This window comes from Salmo trutta, chromosome 9 (assembly GCF_901001165.1).
Source record: "Salmo trutta chromosome 9, fSalTru1.1, whole genome shotgun sequence".
In the NCBI taxonomy this organism is placed as follows: Eukaryota; Metazoa; Chordata; class Actinopteri; order Salmoniformes; family Salmonidae; genus Salmo; species Salmo trutta.
The window spans coordinates 12,153,564-12,174,221 of NC_042965.1; the positions used below are offsets into that span (position 1 = coordinate 12,153,564).

Genomic DNA, 20,658 nt, shown 5'->3' on the forward strand with positions numbered 1-20,658 from the left:
CTCTACTACTACCCCCCCAGTAGGTTATTCTACTACTACTACTACTACCCCCCCAATAGGTTACTCTACTACTACCCCCCCAATAGGTTACTCTACTACCCCCCCAATAGGTTACTCTACTACTACCCCCCCAATAGGTTACTCTACTACTACCCCCCCAATAGGTTACTCTACTACCCCCCCAATAGGTTACTCTACTACTACCCCCCCAATAGGTTACTCTACTACTACCCCCCCAATAGGTTACTCTACTACTACCCCCCCAATAGGTTACTCTACTACTACCCCCCCAATAGGTTACTCTACTACTACCCCCCCCAATAGGTTACTCTACTACTACCCCCCCAGTAGGTTACTCTACTACCCCCCCAATAGGTTACTCTACTACTACCCCCCCCAGTAGGTACTCTACTACCCCCCCCCAATAGGTTACTCTACTACTACCCCCCAGTATGTTACTCTACTACCCCCCAGTAGGTTACTCTATTACACCCAGTAGGTTACTCTACTACTACCCCCCCAGTATGTTACTCTACTACCTCCCAGTAGGCTACTCTATTACCCCCAGTAGGTTACTCTACTACCCCCCAGTTGGTTACTCTATTACCCCCAGTAGGTTACTCTACTACCCCCCAGTAGGTTACTCTACTACCCCCCAGTAGGTTACTCTACTACCCCCCAGTAGGATACTAAATTACCCCCAGTAGGTTACTCTACTACCCCCCAGTAGGTTACTCTACTACCCCCCCAGTAGGTTACTCTACTACCCCCCAGTTGGTTACTCTACTACCCCCCAGTAGGATACTCTATTACCCCCAGTAGGTTACTCTACTACCCCCCAGTTGGTTACTCTACTACCCCCCAGCAGGATACTCTATTACCCCCAGTAGGTTACTCTACTACCCTCCAGTAGGTTACTCTACTACCCCCCAGTAGGTTACTCTATTACCCCCCAGTAGGTTACTCTACTACTAACCCCCCCCCCAATAGGTTACTCTACTACTACCCCCCCAATAGGTTACTCTACTACCCCCCCCAATAGGTTACTCTACTACCCCCCCAATAGGTTACTCTACTACTACCCCCCCCAATAGGTTACTCTACTACCACCCCCAATAGGTTACTCTACTACTACCCCCCAATAGGTTACTCTACTACTACCCCCCCAGTATGTTACTCCACTACCCCCCAGTCGGTTACTCTATTACCCCCAGTAGGTTACTCTATTACCCCCAGTAGGTTACTCTACTACCCCCCAGTATGTTACTCTACTACCCCCAGTAGGATACTCTACTACCCCCCAGTAGGTTACTCTACTACCCCCCCAGTAGGTTACTCTACTACCCCCCAGTAGGTTACTCTACTACCCCCCCAATAGGTTACTCTACTACTACCCCCCCGGTAGGTTACTCTACTACTACCCCCCAATAGGTTACTCTACTACCCCCCAATAGGTTACTCTACTACCCCCCCCCAATAGGTTACCCTACTACTACCCCCCCAGTAGGTTACTCTTCTACTACCCCCCCCCAATAGGTTACTCTACTACTACCCCCCCAATAGGTTACTCTACTACTACCCCAATAGGTTACTCTACTACTACCCCCCCCGTAGGTTACTCTACTACCCCCCAGTAGGTTACTCTACTACTACCCCCCAATAGGTTACTCTATTACCCCCCCAATAGGTTACTCTACTACCACCCCCCCAATAGGTTACTCTACTACCCCCCCAATAGGTTACTCTACTACTTCCCCCCCAATAGGTTACTCTACTACTACCCCCCCAATAGGTTACTCTACTACCCCCCCAATAGGTTACTCTACTACTACCCCCCCAATAGGTTACTCTACTACTACCCCCCAATAGGTTACCCTACTACTACCCCCCCAATAGGTTACTCTACTACTACCCCCCCCAATAGGTAACTCTACCCCCCCAATAGGTTACTCTACTACTACCCCCCCCAATAGGTTACTCTACCCCACCCAATAGGTTACTCTACTACTACCCCCCCAATAGGTTACTCTACTACTACCCCCCCAGTATGTTACTCTACTACCCCCCCTAGTAGTTAACTCTATTACCCCCAGTAGGTTACTCTATTACCCCCAGTAGGTTACTCTACTACCCCCCAGTATGTTACTCTACTACTACCCCCAGTAGGTTACTCTACTACCCTCCAGTAGGTTACTCTATTACCCCCCAGTAGGTTACTCTATTACCCCCCAGTAGGTTACTCTATTACCCCCAGTAGGTTACTCTATTACCCCCCCAGTAGGTTACTCTATTACCCCCAGTAAGTTACTCTACTACCCCCCAGTACGTTACTCTACTACCCCCCAGTAGGTTACTCTATTACCCCCAGTAAGTTACAAACTACCCCCCAGTAGGTTACTCTATTACCCCCAGTAGGTTACTCTACTACTACCCCCCCAGTAGGTTACTCTACTACTACCCCCCCAGTATGTTACTCTATTACCCCCCAGTAGGTTACTCTATTACCCCCCAGTAGGTTACTCTATTACCCCCCAGTAGGTTACTCTATTACCCCCAGTAGGTTACTCTATTACCCCCCCAGTAGGTTACTCTATTACCCCCAGTAAGTTACTCTACTACCCCCCAGTAGGTTACTCTACTACCCCCCAGTAGGTTACTCTACTACTACCCCCCCAGTAGGTTACTCTACTACTACCCCCCCAATAGGTTACTCTACTACTACCCCAATAGGTTACTCTACTACTACCCCCCCAGTAGGTTACTCTACTACCCCCCAGTAGGTTACTCTACTACTACCCCCCAATAGGTTACTCTACTACCCCCCCCCCAATAGGTTACTCTACTACCACCCCCCCAATAGGTTACTCTACTACCCCCCCAATAGGGTACTCTACTACTACCCCCCAATACGTTACTCTACTACTACCCCCCAATAGGTTACTCTACTACCCCCCCAGTAGGTTACTCTACTACCCCCCAGTAGGTTACTCTACTACTACCCCCCAATAGGTTACTCTACTACCCCCCCCAATAGGTTACTCTACTACCACCCCCCCAATAGGTTACTCTACTACCCCCCCAATAGGGTACTCTACTACTACCCCCCAATACGTTACTCTACTACTACCCCCCAATAGGTTACTCTACTACCCCCCAATAGGTTACTCTACTACCCCCCCAATAGGTTACTCTACTACTACCCCCCCAATAGGTTACTCTACTACTACCCCCCCAATAGGTTACTCTACTACTACCCCCCAATAGGTTACTCTACTACTACCCCCCCCCCCCCCCCCCAATAGGTTACTCTACTACTACCCCCCAGTAGGTTACTCTACTACCCCCCAGTAGGTTACTCTACTACCCCCCAGTAGGTTACTCTACTACCCTCCAGTAGGTTACTCTACTACTACCCCCCCCACCAATAGGTTACTCTACTACCCCCCCAATAGGTTACTCTACTACTACCCCCCCCAATAGGTTACTCTACTACTACCCCCCCAGTATGTTACTCTACTACCCCCCCAGTAGGTTACTCTATTACCCCCAGTAGGTTACTCTACTACCCCCCAGTTGGTTACTCTACTACTACCCCCCAGTAGGTTACTCTACTACCCTCCAGTAGGTTACTCTATTACCCCCAGTAGGTTACTCTACAACCCCCCAGTAGGTTACTCTACTACCCCCCAGTAGGTTACTCTATTACCCCCAGTAAGTTACTCTACTACCCCCCAGTAGGTTACTCTATTACCCCCAGTAGGTTACTCTACTACTACTCCCCCAATAGGTTACTCTACTACTACCCCCCCCAGTAGGTTACTCTATTACTACCCCCCCCAGTATGTTACTCTACTACTACCCCCCCAGTAGGTTACTCTATTACCCCCCCAGTAGGTTACTCTACTACCCCCCCAGTAGGTTACTCTATTACCCCCAGTAAGTTACGCTACTACCCCCCAGTAGGTTACTCTACTACCCCCCCAATAGGTTACTCTACTACCCCCCCATAGGTTACTCTACTACCCCCCCAATAGGTTACTCTACTACCCCCCAGTAGGTTACTCTACTACTACCCCCCCCAATAGGTTACTCTACTACCCCCCCAGTAGGTTACTCTACTACCCCCCAGTAGGTTACTCTACTACCCCCCCAATAGGTTACTCTACTACTACCCCCCCAATAGGTTACTCTACTACCCCCCCAATAGGTTACTCTACTACTACCCCCCCCCCCCCCCCCCCCCCCCCCCGGTAGGTTACTCTACTACTACCCCCCAATAGGTTACTCTACTACCCCCCAATAGGTTACTCTACTACTACCCCCCCAGTAGGTTACTCTACTACTACCCCCCCAATAGGTTACTCTACTACTACCCCCCCCCAATAGGTTACTCTACTACTACCCCCCAATAGGTTACTCTACTACTACCCCCCCCCCCCAATAGGTTACTCTACTACTACCCCAATAGGTTACTCTACGACTACCACCCCAGTAGGTTACTCTACTACCCCCCAGTAGGTTACTCTACTACCCCCAGTAGGTTACTCTACTACCCCCCAATAGGTTACTCTACTACTACCCCCCCAGTAGGTTACTCTACTACTACCCCCCCAGTATGTTACTCTACTACTACCCCCCCAGTAGGTTACTCTATTACCCCCCAGTAGGTTACTCTATTACCCCGCAGTAGGTTACTCTATTACCCCCAGTAGGTTACTCTATTACCCCCCCAGTAGGTTACTCTATTACCCCCAGTAAGTTACTCTACTACCCCCCAGTAGGTTACTCTACTACCCCCCCAATATGTTACTCTACTACCCCCCAGTAGTTTTCTCTACTACCCCCCCCCCCCAATAGGTTACTCTACTACTACCCCCCCAATAGGTTACTCTACCACTACCCCCCCAATAGGTTACTCTACTACTACTAATCCCCCCAGTAGTTTACTCTACTGCTACTAACCCCCCAGTAGTTTACTCTACTACTACTAACCCCCCCAGTAGTTTACTCTACTGCTACTAATCCCCCCAGTAGTTTACTCTACTACTACTAACCCCCCCAGTAGTTTACTCTACTGCTACTAACCCCCCCAGTAGTTTACTCTACTACCCCCCAGTAGGCTACAGTATATCTGAAGGGCCTGATCCAAATGAGAAGGAACAATAGAATATGATAAAGGCTTCAGTCTGAACCACAACCACGTACCTTTCTTTCAGAGAGGATGTCATGCAAAGAATGCCACCTTGAAGTACTAAGAGTCAAGGGGGACAGATGAGAGAGCGAAGAGTGAACTGGTGCGTCTATTTGTGTCTTTTTGAAGAGAGAATCCTACCCCAGAAATCTCGTAAACCCTCGCTGTCATTACTCCAAATATGAACAACCTATTAAGAGAAGGGTCCACACTGATGTGGAAAGATATATGAAATTATTTCCTGGTTGACTATACTTCATGTCTAGTCTGAATTTAAGATAAATATTGACTATGAATATTATTGAACGATCTTTTAAATGAGTGTGTGGCACAGGAAAGGTGTTCATTCTGAGTGTTATCCTTAACTATGATATGAGAAATAGTACAATACAATGTAACTGCCCCATTTTAGTTGTTATTATTGGGCCCATACTGCTATTTTTTGCAGAACATACCATTTATTTATTGCTCATCACACATGATTTTATCAATCATGGCATATAATTCATGACGTGACTAAATGCCAGGTAGTTAAGTGTGAATGAGAGAGTGAATTTAGAGGTTAAGACTAAAGGCATACGGTATGGCCATACAGTACTCCCATTCATGGACTGAAATATTCTTGACACTTGAAAAGGTTGAATTACATTGAAGAGTTTGTGTCTCATTTTTTACAATATATATCTAAGTGTACTGTTTTTGTGTAACTGATACCTCTTTGTACAAAGAAGTAATCATTGAGCTTTTGTACTGTTGTTAACTGAAATCCTCAATGTATTTACCTGTATTTCGATTAAAAACTGTAAATTATAGCTGTTTCTTTGATTGATTTGTTGTGTTCAGCATACAAAAAAACATGCACAAATTGTTCTATCTGTTTATTGTTGACGCTATTTGTACAATGTAAAACGCTGTATTCCTCATATGGTCCATCCATAGTAGTTGATGGGAAATGCATGTACCAGGACCTGATGCCCACCTGCTGGTTTCTGTATAGGGCTCTCCCTCTCACATTTACTGCTGAAATAAAACACAAATATCCTATACATCAAGAAGACAAAACACTGTTAAATCAAACAAGACATGCCATGTTAAATTTTTTGGGGGAAAACATAAAGGGTTTGGCAACCCATACTTGCCAAGTACACAGTGCACACATTACTGGAGCGACCAACTGAACTGACACACACTAACTTTATTGTGGGACTTGAAGTATATGACTTGACAATGAGCTACATGAAAATCACTTCAAATATATATTTAAACATATTTTCCCTTTAAGTTTGAACCAAATGAGCTCTTAAAATAGTTACGTTTCCTCTCTATTAAGAATATATTGAGAGGACACTCAAAACGGAAACAGAAACACTTCAGAGGATTTGAGAGTCAGGCTAATGAGACTAAGATATTAGGGTTCTGTCCTTATTTTAGCAGCTTACAGTACCTTATGTGTCATCACCTATACACAAACCCCAAGAAAATGGACAGGGCCGATATCACACAACATACACAGTTATTACTATGCCTCGGAGGTCCCAGAGGTCCCAGAGTAGTGGGGCGATTCTTTTTTTCCTGGGACCTGTAGTTTTTCCTGATCTGGTAACCTAACGAGGTAAAACTCTGGACCTTATATGGTATGACATGACGTGATTCATCAGTTGTAAAAAAAAAAAAGCTTTAATATGGGCTATGATGAGAGCAGTGTTTTGCTAATCAGGTCACATGTTTTTAATAACAGGAGAAAAAGAACCTGACCATGGGGAGAATGAAAACCCTGTCAAACTGCAGCAACCTGTTCACATGAGTTATATTTTAAAGTTAGACTAACAGGCTTTTTCTCTACACAGACATAGATACAGCAATATGATTGGATAATAGAACTCACAGGGCTTAGCTTGCTTTATGCAAGTTTGCATTGTGGAGGCCTGCCCTCTGCAACTGTAGGCCTAATAAAACATTTAACTCACAATCTATGTCAGCTGTTGTTTTTATTTATTAATTCCGGTTAATCATTTTGGATAGAAAAGGTCTAGGCAGCCCAAGTTTGAATATAAACCAAATATGATCCCGTTCACATGTTCTCCTAACACAAACAAATGGAGCAATAAACACAGAACGTTTCCACTTCGTTTACCCCGGCCAGAGGTAGACCAACCGGCTGGCAGATGGCGTTATTATTCCTTGTACGTCGTTTGTCATCTGCGTCCAACAGGAATGTATTCAGCCGGCAATACACTTGTGTCCCATGGCCATTGGCTCGTACATAAAACCTATTTTTTCAGGCTGCAAAGGTGTCAGTTTCCTCGTTAACTAGCTTTAATGCCGAGCCGGCAAAAAAGAAAATATGGGAAAAATATGTACTGCCTTAATAAAACATTTTCGAATGGCTAATGCTACTTCCTGATGTTGTACACAGCGTTCAGCCAGGGGTACGCAACCGACTGTTGCAACCTGATTGGCTGAACATCAGGAAGTAGCATCAGCCACTAGCATGGTGGTGGAAAATTGTGTTTTATTAACAGGGTGGAGGGTTATTAAGCTAGCATATGGAGTTGTTTTAATACGGCCATACCAATGATCATTTAGCTATTTGATTTAGAATTTTAAGACCTCTTAAGGTATCCAAAATATATATTTAAAAAAATATTTGATGAAACATTGAATTTGGCCTTACTGCCATTAGCTTATAGAAACAGATTCACTGCATGGAACAACAGATAGTCCCCAAAAAATCAAAAGGAAGTTTGTTCTGAAGTATATCTGAGAGATATAAGAAAGATCAGGAAACTATATTTTTTTACACCTATTTAACCCCAGATTTTAGGCACTAAACTACTTCCATATATACTTCCATTCATTTTTTAAACTTGTACTGGGGTACCTTCAGGCGAGGCTTGTGTTCGTCCTAGAGCAAAACAAGAAGGGGTCATATTATTGTGTAGGCCAAACCGCTAAAGACGTTTTCGTGAGAAGACCAATTTTCGGGATGTCTCATGGTCTGACAAACACCAAACATTGCTGTAGCTCTGCCACCTTTCACCGCAGATGCGGAAGGGCGACATCGGCGAATGTGGTGGATTGAAACGCATCCAAAGCATCCAAACAAATCTATCTAGCTTTAACAGACGGATTTTGATGGGGATTTTGATATTGTGCTAATTACAATTTTGCCGTGGAAATTGACTCGAGGAGGTTAAGGGGACACACTCTTTCCACGCTCCTTCGATACAAAGTGATTGTCATAGCAGGATAGGAGAGAATTTACGCTAACCCTTTTCCTAACCTTTACCTCAGTCTCATAACTTTCTATGGTAATTCTCCTAACCTGCTGTGTATGTTCTCCTAACCTACTACGAAAACATCAATTCGTTATTGAAGTGGCGTGAAAAGAGTGTTTCCCTTTTATTAAGGCAGTACGTATATTTTTCCTGTTTTTTTTCCTTCAGGCGGCTCACCATTAAAGCTTGTTAAGGAGGCAATCAACGCCCTTGCAGCCTGAATGGAGGACAAATTAAGTAAAAGGAATAATAGCACAATTTGCCGGCAGGTTGAGCTAGACTAGAGGGACAGGGTGTAGTAGACTGTTTGCAGCTGCTGTTGTTAGTAGCCTACAGTTGATCAGACTGAAGAATCGTCTCGTTTCCATGCAATACAGCATGTCAGATTGCTAATGTTCAGGTGTAGGCTGCTACAACATTTATGTAAAGACTTTTTGCTTGTGTCTGTCGGGAATGATATGTTATCACATTTGCTAATTAAATACTGAGGAAAGTGGAGCGTGCCTTGAGCTTTGTGCCTGGCCTAACCTAATGTAGCAGGTGTAAAAGAAATGCCTGAGCGGCGCTCCGGTTTTCAGCGGAAAAAGGAAGCTAGGTTGAGTTAGCTGTATCCCCGAAAACTGGGTGCATCCGGTTGTTGGCAACTCAGCTGAGGGTGTGCCAGGCCAGTGCGACCTATGATTTCCGTTCATCTTTTTTGTCAAGACACTGCAGCAGCACCGCGATGTGAAGGACAGAGAAATTGTGAGCGAGTTGACAAATCATGAGGCAAATCGGTCTAAAAAAACTGCACTTTGCCTCTATTTTTTTACGCTTTTCTAGTCAATATTTTTTTGTAAACTAAATCCAAAGTTGTGGAGCCCTGCCACATCTGATTAAAAAATGCTGGTGCAAATGCCAGCTCGCCACACGTTTTCCAGCGGCCCTGTTCTGCCAGCTTAAGCTTCTCTTGAGAAAAAATGTCTCCCTCACAATCACAGATCCTGTATGATATTAAGCCCTTTTTAAAATACTGTTCATGTGCTTCCCCACACACACACAAACACACACACACACCTACACACACACACACACACACCATGTCCTTGCTGTGTTCTTGCTGTCTGAATCATAATTCTCTAAAGAAAGACGAGCAGATTGACACATTGCCATAAACGTACTGACAAATTAACCTGTGAAGTGAAAGCACGACGTGAGAGAAAAAAAAGGTGAATTCAGGACTAGGTGTCCATATATCTACACGTGAGACCCCAAAAAAACTCTTTACATCGTGTGAGTGTGTGAACGTACCCATCGATTTGGTGAGGTGGAAAATATCTACACTATGTAAGAGTTAAATCAAATTCCCTCCAGCCAGGTCAGGTCCCTGACATTGGTCCTCCCAGCCACCAGGGGGCTACACGTCAGTGCTGACACTGTGGCTGTGGGTGACCACCTCCCTCATGGTGACAGAGCGGATGAGGTTGAGCTTGTGGTTGAAGCTGGCCAGGTCCATGGGCAGGTCCAGCTCCTGCTGCTGCACAGTCCTGTAGCTGATGCGCCCGCCGCCGTTACGCAGCCTCTCGGAGGGGTGCTGCATGTAGAAGGGCAGGGAGTAAGGCGTGCAGGAGGGGCAGAATGTATGGGAGCGTGTCACTGGTTTGCGGACCAGGGGCGGAGTGTAGACAAAGGCGGGCCCGTTAGGCTCGGAGGGGGGCGTGGTCATCACGTCGAGGTCCCCAGCCGTGTGAACTGGTGTGGGGAGAGAGGACATGGTGGTGAGGTCCGGTTGCTCCTCCTCCTCCCTCTCTGGCTCCTCCCTCTTACAGCAATAATACTGCAGAGAGAAACATATGAAAGAGTGAACAAGCTGGACGCCGTAAACCCTGAGCATACATGCACTTATCATAGCTAAGTTAGACAAAACTATAACCTACCTGCAACCTACAGTAGCACAGTACTGCAACGATAGTCAGTAAGATGACTGTAGCTAGAATTCCACCACAGATAACCACTGTCCCGGCTGACATTCGAAATCCTCTCCATCAACACTCTGCAGGAGAAGAGGATAGGAGGAGAGATAGATTGAAAGGGGGTGCGGTGCTTAAACTTACATCATCTGTCAGTTATGTACTGTAGATTTGTATCCTTGCCAACAGCCCTCATTGGGAATCTGATGCTGCTGCTTTTAGTGATCACTTCCACTCTTTGAATCAAAGGACTGGGCATAGTGCAGTAATTGCACATTCCTTCAGATCATCTGGTCAACTTAAAGAGTCAAAATGGTGATATTGCCATTTTAGTGTAAGAACTAAAAACGCCTGGAATTTCAGCCTGTTCAGGTGGGATGGAGTTTTGGCCCACAGCATGACATCACAATCTGATCTGATTATTCTGACCAATGACCAGTCATGTTTTATTTGCATATGTGTCCTACTTTGAAGGGGTAAATGGGGTTGGCTCTAGAGTCTAGAAGATCCTATCCACCAATCAAGGCTGTTTATGTTAATATATTTAAATGTACATCAACACGCCTGAACGATCACACTGAGCATTTCAAAGGCAAAAGGAGGCTCAGGGAAATAAATGATAAAAAATATGTTTTAAGTTATTTTCATGAAATAAACCCACAGTAAGGTATTAGAGATACAGTGATGATTTAAAAATGAAATTGAAAAGACTGCATGAGTGCTTTAAGCTATTTCACAGAAATACAGTATGTACATTAGAGGGGATATTGAAAAGCCATCGATTTACTAGTTTTAGAGAGAAAATCAAGCTCAAATCCAATGGTTTACGCAGAGACATGGTAAAAGAACTGTGGCATATACTATAAATACACACAGTTGTATGATTCTTAAATTAAATCATATCCTCCTGATATCCTGAGTCCATCTTAGTTTGCTTTCCCTACTGCTGATACTGTTAGATACTGTGGGAAAGGTTCTTGGAACGTGTTATTGGGACCATCATGGAATAATGCATGGGAGTTACACAGCAGAAATGACATCAAACCCAGAAATAGCCCCAACACTAAGGCAGAGACAGAGAAAGGCTCCCATGTGAATTTCAATAAGACGCTCGTTTTCCACCTGATTCTCACCTCTTACTAAATAAAAGAATCAAAGCCCAAAACAACCACTCACACAATAATAATCAGGAATATTGTAGAACATTTTCATCAGACCAAAGTAGTTATGGACCAAAGTTGAAGATGCTTGATTGTGTAGATGTCTGGACTGTTCTATTGAGTGTCCCCTGCTCAAGCAAACGTTAATGGAATGGTCACTTCTAAAGCAGTTAGAAGTGATATGTGATAGGTTTGATAGTCAAACTCAGCTGGTATCTCATCTGAATAGCTATGAAAGACTAGCTTGTATGTAGAGCTACACAATTTCTCGCGATGACCACACAGATACTGTATTCCCTGACAGAAAAATGGCTAACCGAGCTGAAGATATCTTGTGACAGATAAGGAAGATGGTGGCCACCACAAACGCTCAGACCATTACTTCTCCTATCCTCCCTGAGTGTGGCAGCTCAGCTTGCCACATCTCTCAGACCTAAGCACCTCATCAGCCCCAGGGTCCAGAATCAACCCAACATATTGCATTCTGTTCTCATGACTACCTGGCATGGACATCAGTGTCCCTGAGCGTAGGGAGTCATTTTTCACCCATAGATTCACCATCAAACACAAATCACTGGCCAAAGACATGCGGCCAAGACTCAAAAGGTAATCATGATCCACACTGTAGAACACACAATTACTTTCACAGTAGAGCTGGCATTATTGTATTGACCATGGCTCTCAGATTGGAATCTATTGAAATAGATATTTCTGAGAACAATCTCTGACATGACCTCTAGAGACTCTAAAGACATTCAACCGACTCTCTAAGTCAATGGACAGGCTTTTAGACTTGGTGTTCTATCATCAACTAACGATGCAAGTTTCCCCGAGACTGACAAAATGCTATTTCGTTGGAGAAAGTTCAATTATTTATTTGTTTAACAGATTTGTACAAGGCATCTAACCACAATAAATAATTGCAGTGTTGAACCATTGATAACAACATTGCTAAAACCTCCACAGGACATTACAGATATAGGCTATAACATTAAATAATCGCTTGGTCCAAGACAGAGATGCATATCCGGGCCACGAGTGAAAAATATCCCCCACAGGCTACGCACTTCAGCCAATCTACAAGTCTGCACAGAGTTGCTTTAGGTTTTAACCGCACGGCTGCATGGAGAGCATATCAGCACCATGGACAGCCGCTCAGTGCCCAGAGCACGCGACCAGTGAACTGGATTGATAAAATACATGTCGTATTAAATGATCATGATAGCCTAGATAGTCTCTTTCACTCTCGTGACACGTTTCACTTTCTATCTCTGTCTCATCGGATCTCTTTATCTATCCAGTTTCATGATCCAAACTTCTGCCTTCAAGATATCCCTTAGTCCACGTACAGTTAGTTTAAAAGGCCATAATCACCAGAATATGAAAGAACACTGAAACACAAACTTTTCTCAATATACAATAAACCAATTGCAAAAAGCAAAGGTTTTTATAATATGCCCAAATTAGCCACGCTTAGCCAACTCCATGAGCACAAGCAAGACGGTCAATTCATTTTGTTAAAACAAAGACACTAGACCAATCAAACTACTTCATGAATAAAATACTCACACGCAGGCTATAATCTTACCTCTATAAGTATTTGAATCGTCCCATGTTGCTTCTCCGGCGCCTACGGCTCCTGCAACACCGGTTCTGGGCATCCGTGTGGCAGCCACGTGACGCTCAAAGGCAGCTGCGCCTGAAGGTGATTGATAGAGTTTCAACAGAGAGGAATGGACCTCTCATAAGCTCGGCTACTCTTCGGAGCACACATTTGTCTTGTACCTTTAACACTGAACACCACAAAAAAGTTACTATCCCTGTGGATCTTCTGTGGTAAAGCACTTATTTCCTTGGGAAGAACGAGTCGAATCTAAAAGATACCAAACATAAGGAAATTCCCATCACAATTTCCCAGGTTTATCGCCATATGTCTTCATTTGCAAAAAGGGTTGAAGAGATGGGTGCTTGCAAGCAATATTGAAAGATAACTGAAGTAGGCCTACAAGTTACCCTGTTTATTTGGATGCTTATGCAAGAATGGTTATGCGCAACTGAATTATTTCCCGCGCTCCCAAGTACATTTTCTCCTTACCGCGCAATTCTATCAGGGACATTTGATAGGGGAACGCTGAAGAATGGCACTAATGATGCAAAACACATTAAAAATGTTTTAAATAAACTGCTAAAAATAAATAAAGATGACGACCCAAAAAGAGAAAAAAGGTTGGTGATTGCACAGCGGATACCATGAAATGTATTATCTTTTCCGCGTGCGTGGTCCTGTGCCGTCCCCTATGTATTGCACCTTAGCAGGACATCGGACCACGCGCGCATTAGTTTCCTCTGCTGATCTGACGAAATGTGGCCATGCGGCAAAGCAGCGGTGCGTTGTTTTTCATTGACGCACTTTTACTAAAGGGCATACAGTTGACTTTCATGATAGAATAACTGTGCAGCTACAGGGTCACCGTTCTTTCCAGTTGCCACACAGCGATATGGAGTAGGATGTAATTGATTAAAGCATCCTTGGTCGGTTTCCTTGAAGAATTGCCAAGAGTTGACAGTTATTAGGACCACTGGATGAGCTGTGTGGGATAGGACCTACTGATTACAATTTGATGGTATTTCTTCAGAAGGAAATACAACATTTACAAAAAAGATAGAATAGAAATGCTGAATCCCTTATCATATCAGTTTAGCACTAACAATTTTCATAGAAACCCTTACATATCTGTCATGATTTGAGCTTAAACTTCTGATCTCAGTAGTAGAGAAATCATCAAACATTGCCGTCAATGAGTCTGATATGGACTATGCAAAGAATCAAATTGTCAGCTGGGAGGAGCACTAAGTCAGAACCATGGACTTAGTTTCCAGAAGTATTATCTAACATTTTCCTATTATCTAACAACCTTTCTCTCTCTCTCTATCTCGCACGCACGCACGCACGCACGCACGCACGCACGCACACACACACACACACACACACACACACACACACACACACACACACACACACACTCCCCTTCACCTCTACTCTCTCCCAGCACTTTGCCTGGCCCTGAAGTCTTGTTCCCCACTGCTACCACTTTGAGAATGGCCAAGAAAAGAAGATAGTTTGAGGGAAGTTAAAAAAACAGATTTTATTGCATGAATTATTCAGATGTTAAAGGAGGCTGAGATTCCACTGTATTGTACAGACAAGGACATGTAATATTTATGAGTAGAGATGTGGTGTGATGATGGTTGGGTTATTTTCCCTCTTGTCCTTTTCTGGTTCCTCTTCCATTCAGGTTTGCTTGCGTTATCCCCCATCACCCATCAGGAGCCCATGAAGCCCTGGTGGTGTACTGTATATCGACTATGATCAGTGTAAGATGGCCTGAACACGCTCAAATAACCTGAACCATAATGTCACAACATCTCTGCAAACAAAAATGAGTTGTTAGGACATCCCGGAAAGTCACAAAATGGTTGTCTAAAGTCGTCAGGACGTTGTGTCATGGTCCCCTGGAGGTTTTGTCTAGTTCCCAGTTTGTCCCGGGGACGTTTTTAGTACATTCTTGGGACGTTGTGTCATGGTCCCCTGAAGGTTTTGTCTAGTTCCTGGTTCTTGGGACGTTGTGTCATGGTCGCCTGGAGGTTTTGGTCTAGCACCTAGCTTGTTCCTAATGGTCGCAAAGAAATATAGCAGTGCAGATGGCACTATTTTTCTAAGTGCAGAGATGTATTATAGGTAATGTATGTGTAGGGACTTCTAGAATTCTACAGACTTTGTGGGGCAGCAGAAGGATCAGCATACCCCAAATCCAGAGGTTGGGAGTTCAAATCCCAGGTGGGGTCATATTGAAAAGTCAGTGCTAAGTGATCATGTCAAATGTAATTGATTGAAGATTCTTTTACTATTTTAGCTGACCAGCATACCACTTACCTTAAAATTTGGGACACCTGGGACAAAAACCTCAAAGGGACCATGAGACAACGTCCTGGGAACTTACAGGGAACTGTGTGTGTGTTTTATTGTCACACATCGGATGGGTGCAGTGAAATGTGTTGTTTTACATGGTCAGCCATTGTAGTACAGCACCACTGGAGCAAATAGGGTTTAAGTGCCTTGCTCAAGTGCACATAGACAGATTTTCCCACTTGTCGGCTTAGGTATTCAAACAAGCAACCTTTCAGTTACTGGCCCAATGCTTTAACCTCTAGGCTACCTGCCACCCTATCATGCGATGTCCTAAGGACTTGTAAAACGAAAGTCCGAATAACATTCTAAAAAGGTTCTGATATTGTCCTCAGTGACGTCCTGGGAACTTACAGGTAACCTCATAAAGGTCCCTCAGAGAACGTTCCCTTGGGACCATCATGCGACGTCCCCTTGACCATCATGATATGTCCAATTGTGGTCATTGAATGTTCTATGAATAACGTCTCACTGAAAACCTTGAAGGGACCTAATGGGAACGTCCCTGAACATCCCTAGGATGTCCCCTGTTTACTGGGATACAAGTGTTTTGGAGATGTATCCCTACCACATGGTATGTATAACTGTATATAGTGTCTGATGCTTTGGTTTCAGCAATATGATAGAACAGCGTAGGCCTGCAGGGACTGCAGATACAAAAATCAGGTGAACATGGTCCATGTCTAAATAAACAAATAAAACACTTCTCTGAGGCAGGGTTCCGGGAAAGTATGCATCCTGTGTTCAGAAGTTCTCAGCAATTTCTAGTCAAGGAACGCTTTTCTGCTCCTGCCTTATTGAATTCAAACCCAACTGCAAATAAATAAACTACAGTCTCCTGCTGCTTACTTGACTTTCTTTCCCTTCTTTAATCCTCTCCACCTCATCTCTGTGTACTTGCCAATATCCCTCCCTCTGCCTGGGCTCTATCCACCCCATACCCCCCCCCCCCCCCCTTCATTTGATTGCATGTCCGATAACGTTGGCTGTGCTGTTCACAGTTCAATACAACAAACATGGATCCAGTGTTGTCATCTACTTAGCATTGATTCAATCGGTAATGTCGTACATTAGGGTACAGACACTTATTGTCAAGGTCACCTAACAAGTCCAGTCCACAGATACCAACCCTGTTTAATATGTGGTGCACTAACTAACCCTTTGTATCCTCTGAATTGAATCGATTCACAGTATAGGTTTCAAAGGATGTTCACTCATCTGAAACATGAGTCTTTGGAATTGCTTGTGTCGTGCTTATAATAAATGTAATCTCTATACAAAGTCGATTTGACCATTTTGACTTATAAATGCCTTTTTTCGAGGGTTGGTAGAACTATTTATATTGTTCAATAAAATCCATCATATTGGTTCACTATTTCTCCATTACTCTTTTCAATGACTATAATGTTTCCTTCTGATTTTCTTTCTTTGCTGTCTATGAAAATGTGAGGTTCAAAAAAGATCCCTCCATCTGGGTTTGTGTCATTCCAAGGCTCAGATGTATGCATGACTTACCTAACTGACTAGAACTGAGAAAAAGACACAAAGGCATGAACAAGCTGGTGAATGTTTAATGTGGCCTGGCATAATGATACCCACCAACTGTTATTGCGCATCCTGTGTCTCTCATTCTGACAAGTCCCCTGTTCCGAAGCACTGATGTGTTGTACACGCAGAACATGATTTTAAACCCAAAGCATGTCTGACTCCTTATACAAGACACCTCAAGCGCAACAGCGGGCTTGCAACACTACAGCAGTGGAGGCTGGTGGGAGGAGCCCCGTAGGAGGATGGGCTCATTGTAACGGCTGGAATGGAAATAATAGAACGGTATCAAACACATCAAACGTCACATGGAAACCACATGATAGACTCCGTTCCATTGATTCCATTCCAGCCATTATAATGAGCCCATCCTCCTACAGCTCCTCCCACCAGCCTCCACTGCAGTACAGTAGCCTACAAACACAGCTGCAAGCAGGACGCTCCTGCAGCTCCACTACATTACCTCCTTGTGTAACTCTTCTGCTGCACTTGAGGCTTATTTTCCATAATTATAGCAATAACCATTTATGCAGAATCCATCATAAGAGATAGCCATAGAAAAAACGGAGCTCGATATGGGCTTGACAGAACCCTACACTATCTCCCTGCTGCGGGTATTGATTTGTAGTGCTGCAGTGCTGAGTCTATGGACACCCGGGGCCCATAAAACTTCCCTCTGGGCACTGCCCATCCCATCTGATCACTCATACCGAATGACTGAACGAGAGGAGCTCCTGCGACTGGCAGATATACAGATTGATACAGCTGCTGAGGAGTCTATCTCAAACATCAACCAGTCAGAAGTCATTTGAATGTTAAGGATCGTTTGTGAATTTTGGTGGTGTACCGTGACTGTCCGAATAAGATTGGGGTAGAAATAGTCCTATGTTTATAACCAATTACTTTTGGCATATGGACAACGCTGCATTTCACAGTTATGATGATAGTTACTGACAGTTCTTCAGCACACATTGCAGTTTGTTAATGCCAAAATAACAAGGCTGACAAGATGAGTCCTCTTGCTTGTGGCATCCAGCTCCAGCTTTGCCCAATCAGATTTTGACTAACAAGCCCAAGGCAGGCTCTAATGAACTGCAGTTTTGGGAAAGATTCACATCCAGATAACCCACGCACGAGGTACGAGGCAAGTTTGAGGGAGTTCTTCACAGAGTTCAGACTAGAGACGCAGAAGCCAAAGAGTTATTGAGAAGAAGGGTTGCTGTGGTTGACTCCTTTGTTTGCCAGTTTCCCAACCTACAATGAACTTATAGGTCTTTATAAAGAGAGGTCACATTGCATGAGCAACCAGACCAATTGGCCTTAGTCATGTACTCCTATCTGAAACCTGTCTGGGTAGAGTGTACTGGCATATTGATGTATAGAATTGGGGAAAACATGTTTCATTGTTTGTTTGCAATGTCCATTTCCCTGATTGATTGAAACGATACAGATCCATACAACTAGTAGTGTATAAGGTTCAATATGAGAAGTTCAGTGACCAACAATGACCTCTTGGCCATGTTGGGGAGTAGTGAACTACATGTAGTCAACTAGTCATTTAACAACATATTTGCAGTAGCTTGGTGATAGTTGAACTAAAATCAAATCTTGGTAGTGTTTTCAGTAGTTAATTACTTTTTTTGTTGCCATTTAGCGGTGTAGCTAACTACTGGAACTACATACTACTTTTTTTTGCAAAAAGCGAAGATATGTGTGAAGTAGGGAAGAATTTCCTTTATTTTTCCGCATCCGACCTGCCTAATTCTCACTTGAAACGTGTGTTTAATAGGCTAAACTACACATTCTGGTAACATCTGACTCCAGAGGGATCTGTCTTATAATTTGTAGTCTTTGAAATATCAGATGTAGATACGATAATGCATCACTTAGTAGTTTGAATGTAGTGAACTACTTTTTCAATGTAACTTTAGAAAAGTAAACTATATTTTTCTTAAGGGTCGGTTTAGTGTAGCTTAACTTCTTCCAGTGTGAAGTAATTGTAGCTTGGTAAACTATATTTTCAGAGTAGCTTCCCCAACACTGCCTGTTGGAAGCTCTTGGATACACTACATGACCAAAAGTATGTGGACACCGGCACATCCAACACCTCTTTCCAAAATCATGGGCATTAATATGGAGTTGGTCCCCCCTTTGCTGCAGTAACAGCCTCCACTCTTCTGGGAAGTCTTTCCACTAGATGTTGGAACATTGCTGCAGGGACTTGCTTCCATTCAGCCACAAGAGCATTAGTGAGGTCGGGCACTGATGTTGGGCAATTAGGCCTGGCTCACAGTTGACGTTCCAAATCATCCCAAAGGTGTTCGATGGGGTTGAGGTCAGGGCTCTGTGCAAGCCAGTCAAGTTCTTCCACAACAATCTTGACAAACCATTTCTGTATGGACCTCGCTTTGTGCACAGAAGCATTGTCACGCTGAAACAGGAAAGGGCCTTCCCCAAACTGTTGCCACAAAGTTGGAATCACAGAATCGTCTAGAATGTCATTGTACAGTGTCTACGGAAAGTATTCAGACCCCATGACTTTTTCCACATTTTGTTATGTTGCAGCCTTATTCAAAAATGGATTTAAAAAAACTCAGCAATCTACACACAATACCCCCTAATGACAAAGTGAAAACAGGTTTTTAGATTTTTTGCAAAAGTATTACAAATAAAAAACAGAAATACCATATTTACATAAGTATTCAGACCCTTTGCTACGAGACTCGAAATTGAGCTCAGGTGCATCCTGTTTCCATTGATCATCCTTGAGATGTTTCTACAGCTTGATTGGAGTCCACCTGTGATAAATTCAATTGATTGGACATGATTTGGAAAGGCACGCACCTGTCTATTTAAGGTCCCACAGTTGACAGTGCATGTCAGAGCAAAAACCAACCATGAGGTCGAAGGAATTGTCCGTAGAGCTCCGAGACAGGACTGTGTCGAGGCACAGATCCATCATTCTTAAATGGAAGAAGTTTGGAACCACCAAGACTTCCTAAAGCTGGCCACCCGGCCAAACTGAGCAATCGGGGGAGGAGGGCCTTGGTCAGGGAGCTGACGAAGAACCCGATGGTCACTCTGACAAAGCTCTAGAGTTCCTCTGTGGAGATGGGAGAACCTTCCAGAAGGACAACCATCTCTGCAGCACTCCAGCAATCAGGCATTTATGGTACAGTGGCCAGATGGAAGCCACTCCTCAGTAAAAGGCAAATGGCAGCCCGCTTGGAGTTTGCCAAAAGGCACCTAATACTCTCAGACCAAGAGAAACAAGATTCTCTGGTCTGATGAAACCAAGATTGAACTCTTTGGCCTGAATGCAAAGCGTCACGTCTGGAGGAAACTTGGCAGCATCATGCTGTGGGGATGTTCTTCAGTGGCAGGGACTGGATTGAGGGAAACATGAACGGAGCAAAGTACAGAGAGATCCTTGATGAAAACCTGCTCCAGAGCGCTCAGGACCTCAGACTGAGGTGAAGGTTCACCTTCCAATAGGACGATCCTAAGCACACAGCCAAGACAATGCAGGAGTGGCTTCGGGACAAGGCTCTGAATGAAGAATGGGAGA

The 20,658-nt window shown here is 44.0% G+C and overlaps 1 protein-coding gene across 1 annotated transcript; it reads right to left on the reverse strand.

The window, feature by feature from the left end:
* Positions 1-8,007: 8,007 nt before the first annotated feature.
* On the reverse strand, positions 8,008-13,362 carry LOC115199615 (protein FAM163B-like). Its single transcript, XM_029761935.1, has 3 exons — positions 13,167-13,362; positions 10,386-10,501; positions 8,008-10,285 (listed from the first exon to the last, which is right to left on the reverse strand). Exons 2-3 carry the CDS (start codon positions 10,476-10,478, stop codon positions 9,866-9,868), a joined length of 513 nt encoding a protein of 170 aa, XP_029617795.1. The 5' UTR covers positions 10,479-10,501; positions 13,167-13,362; the 3' UTR covers positions 8,008-9,865.
* Positions 13,363-20,658: the final 7,296 nt, after the last annotated feature.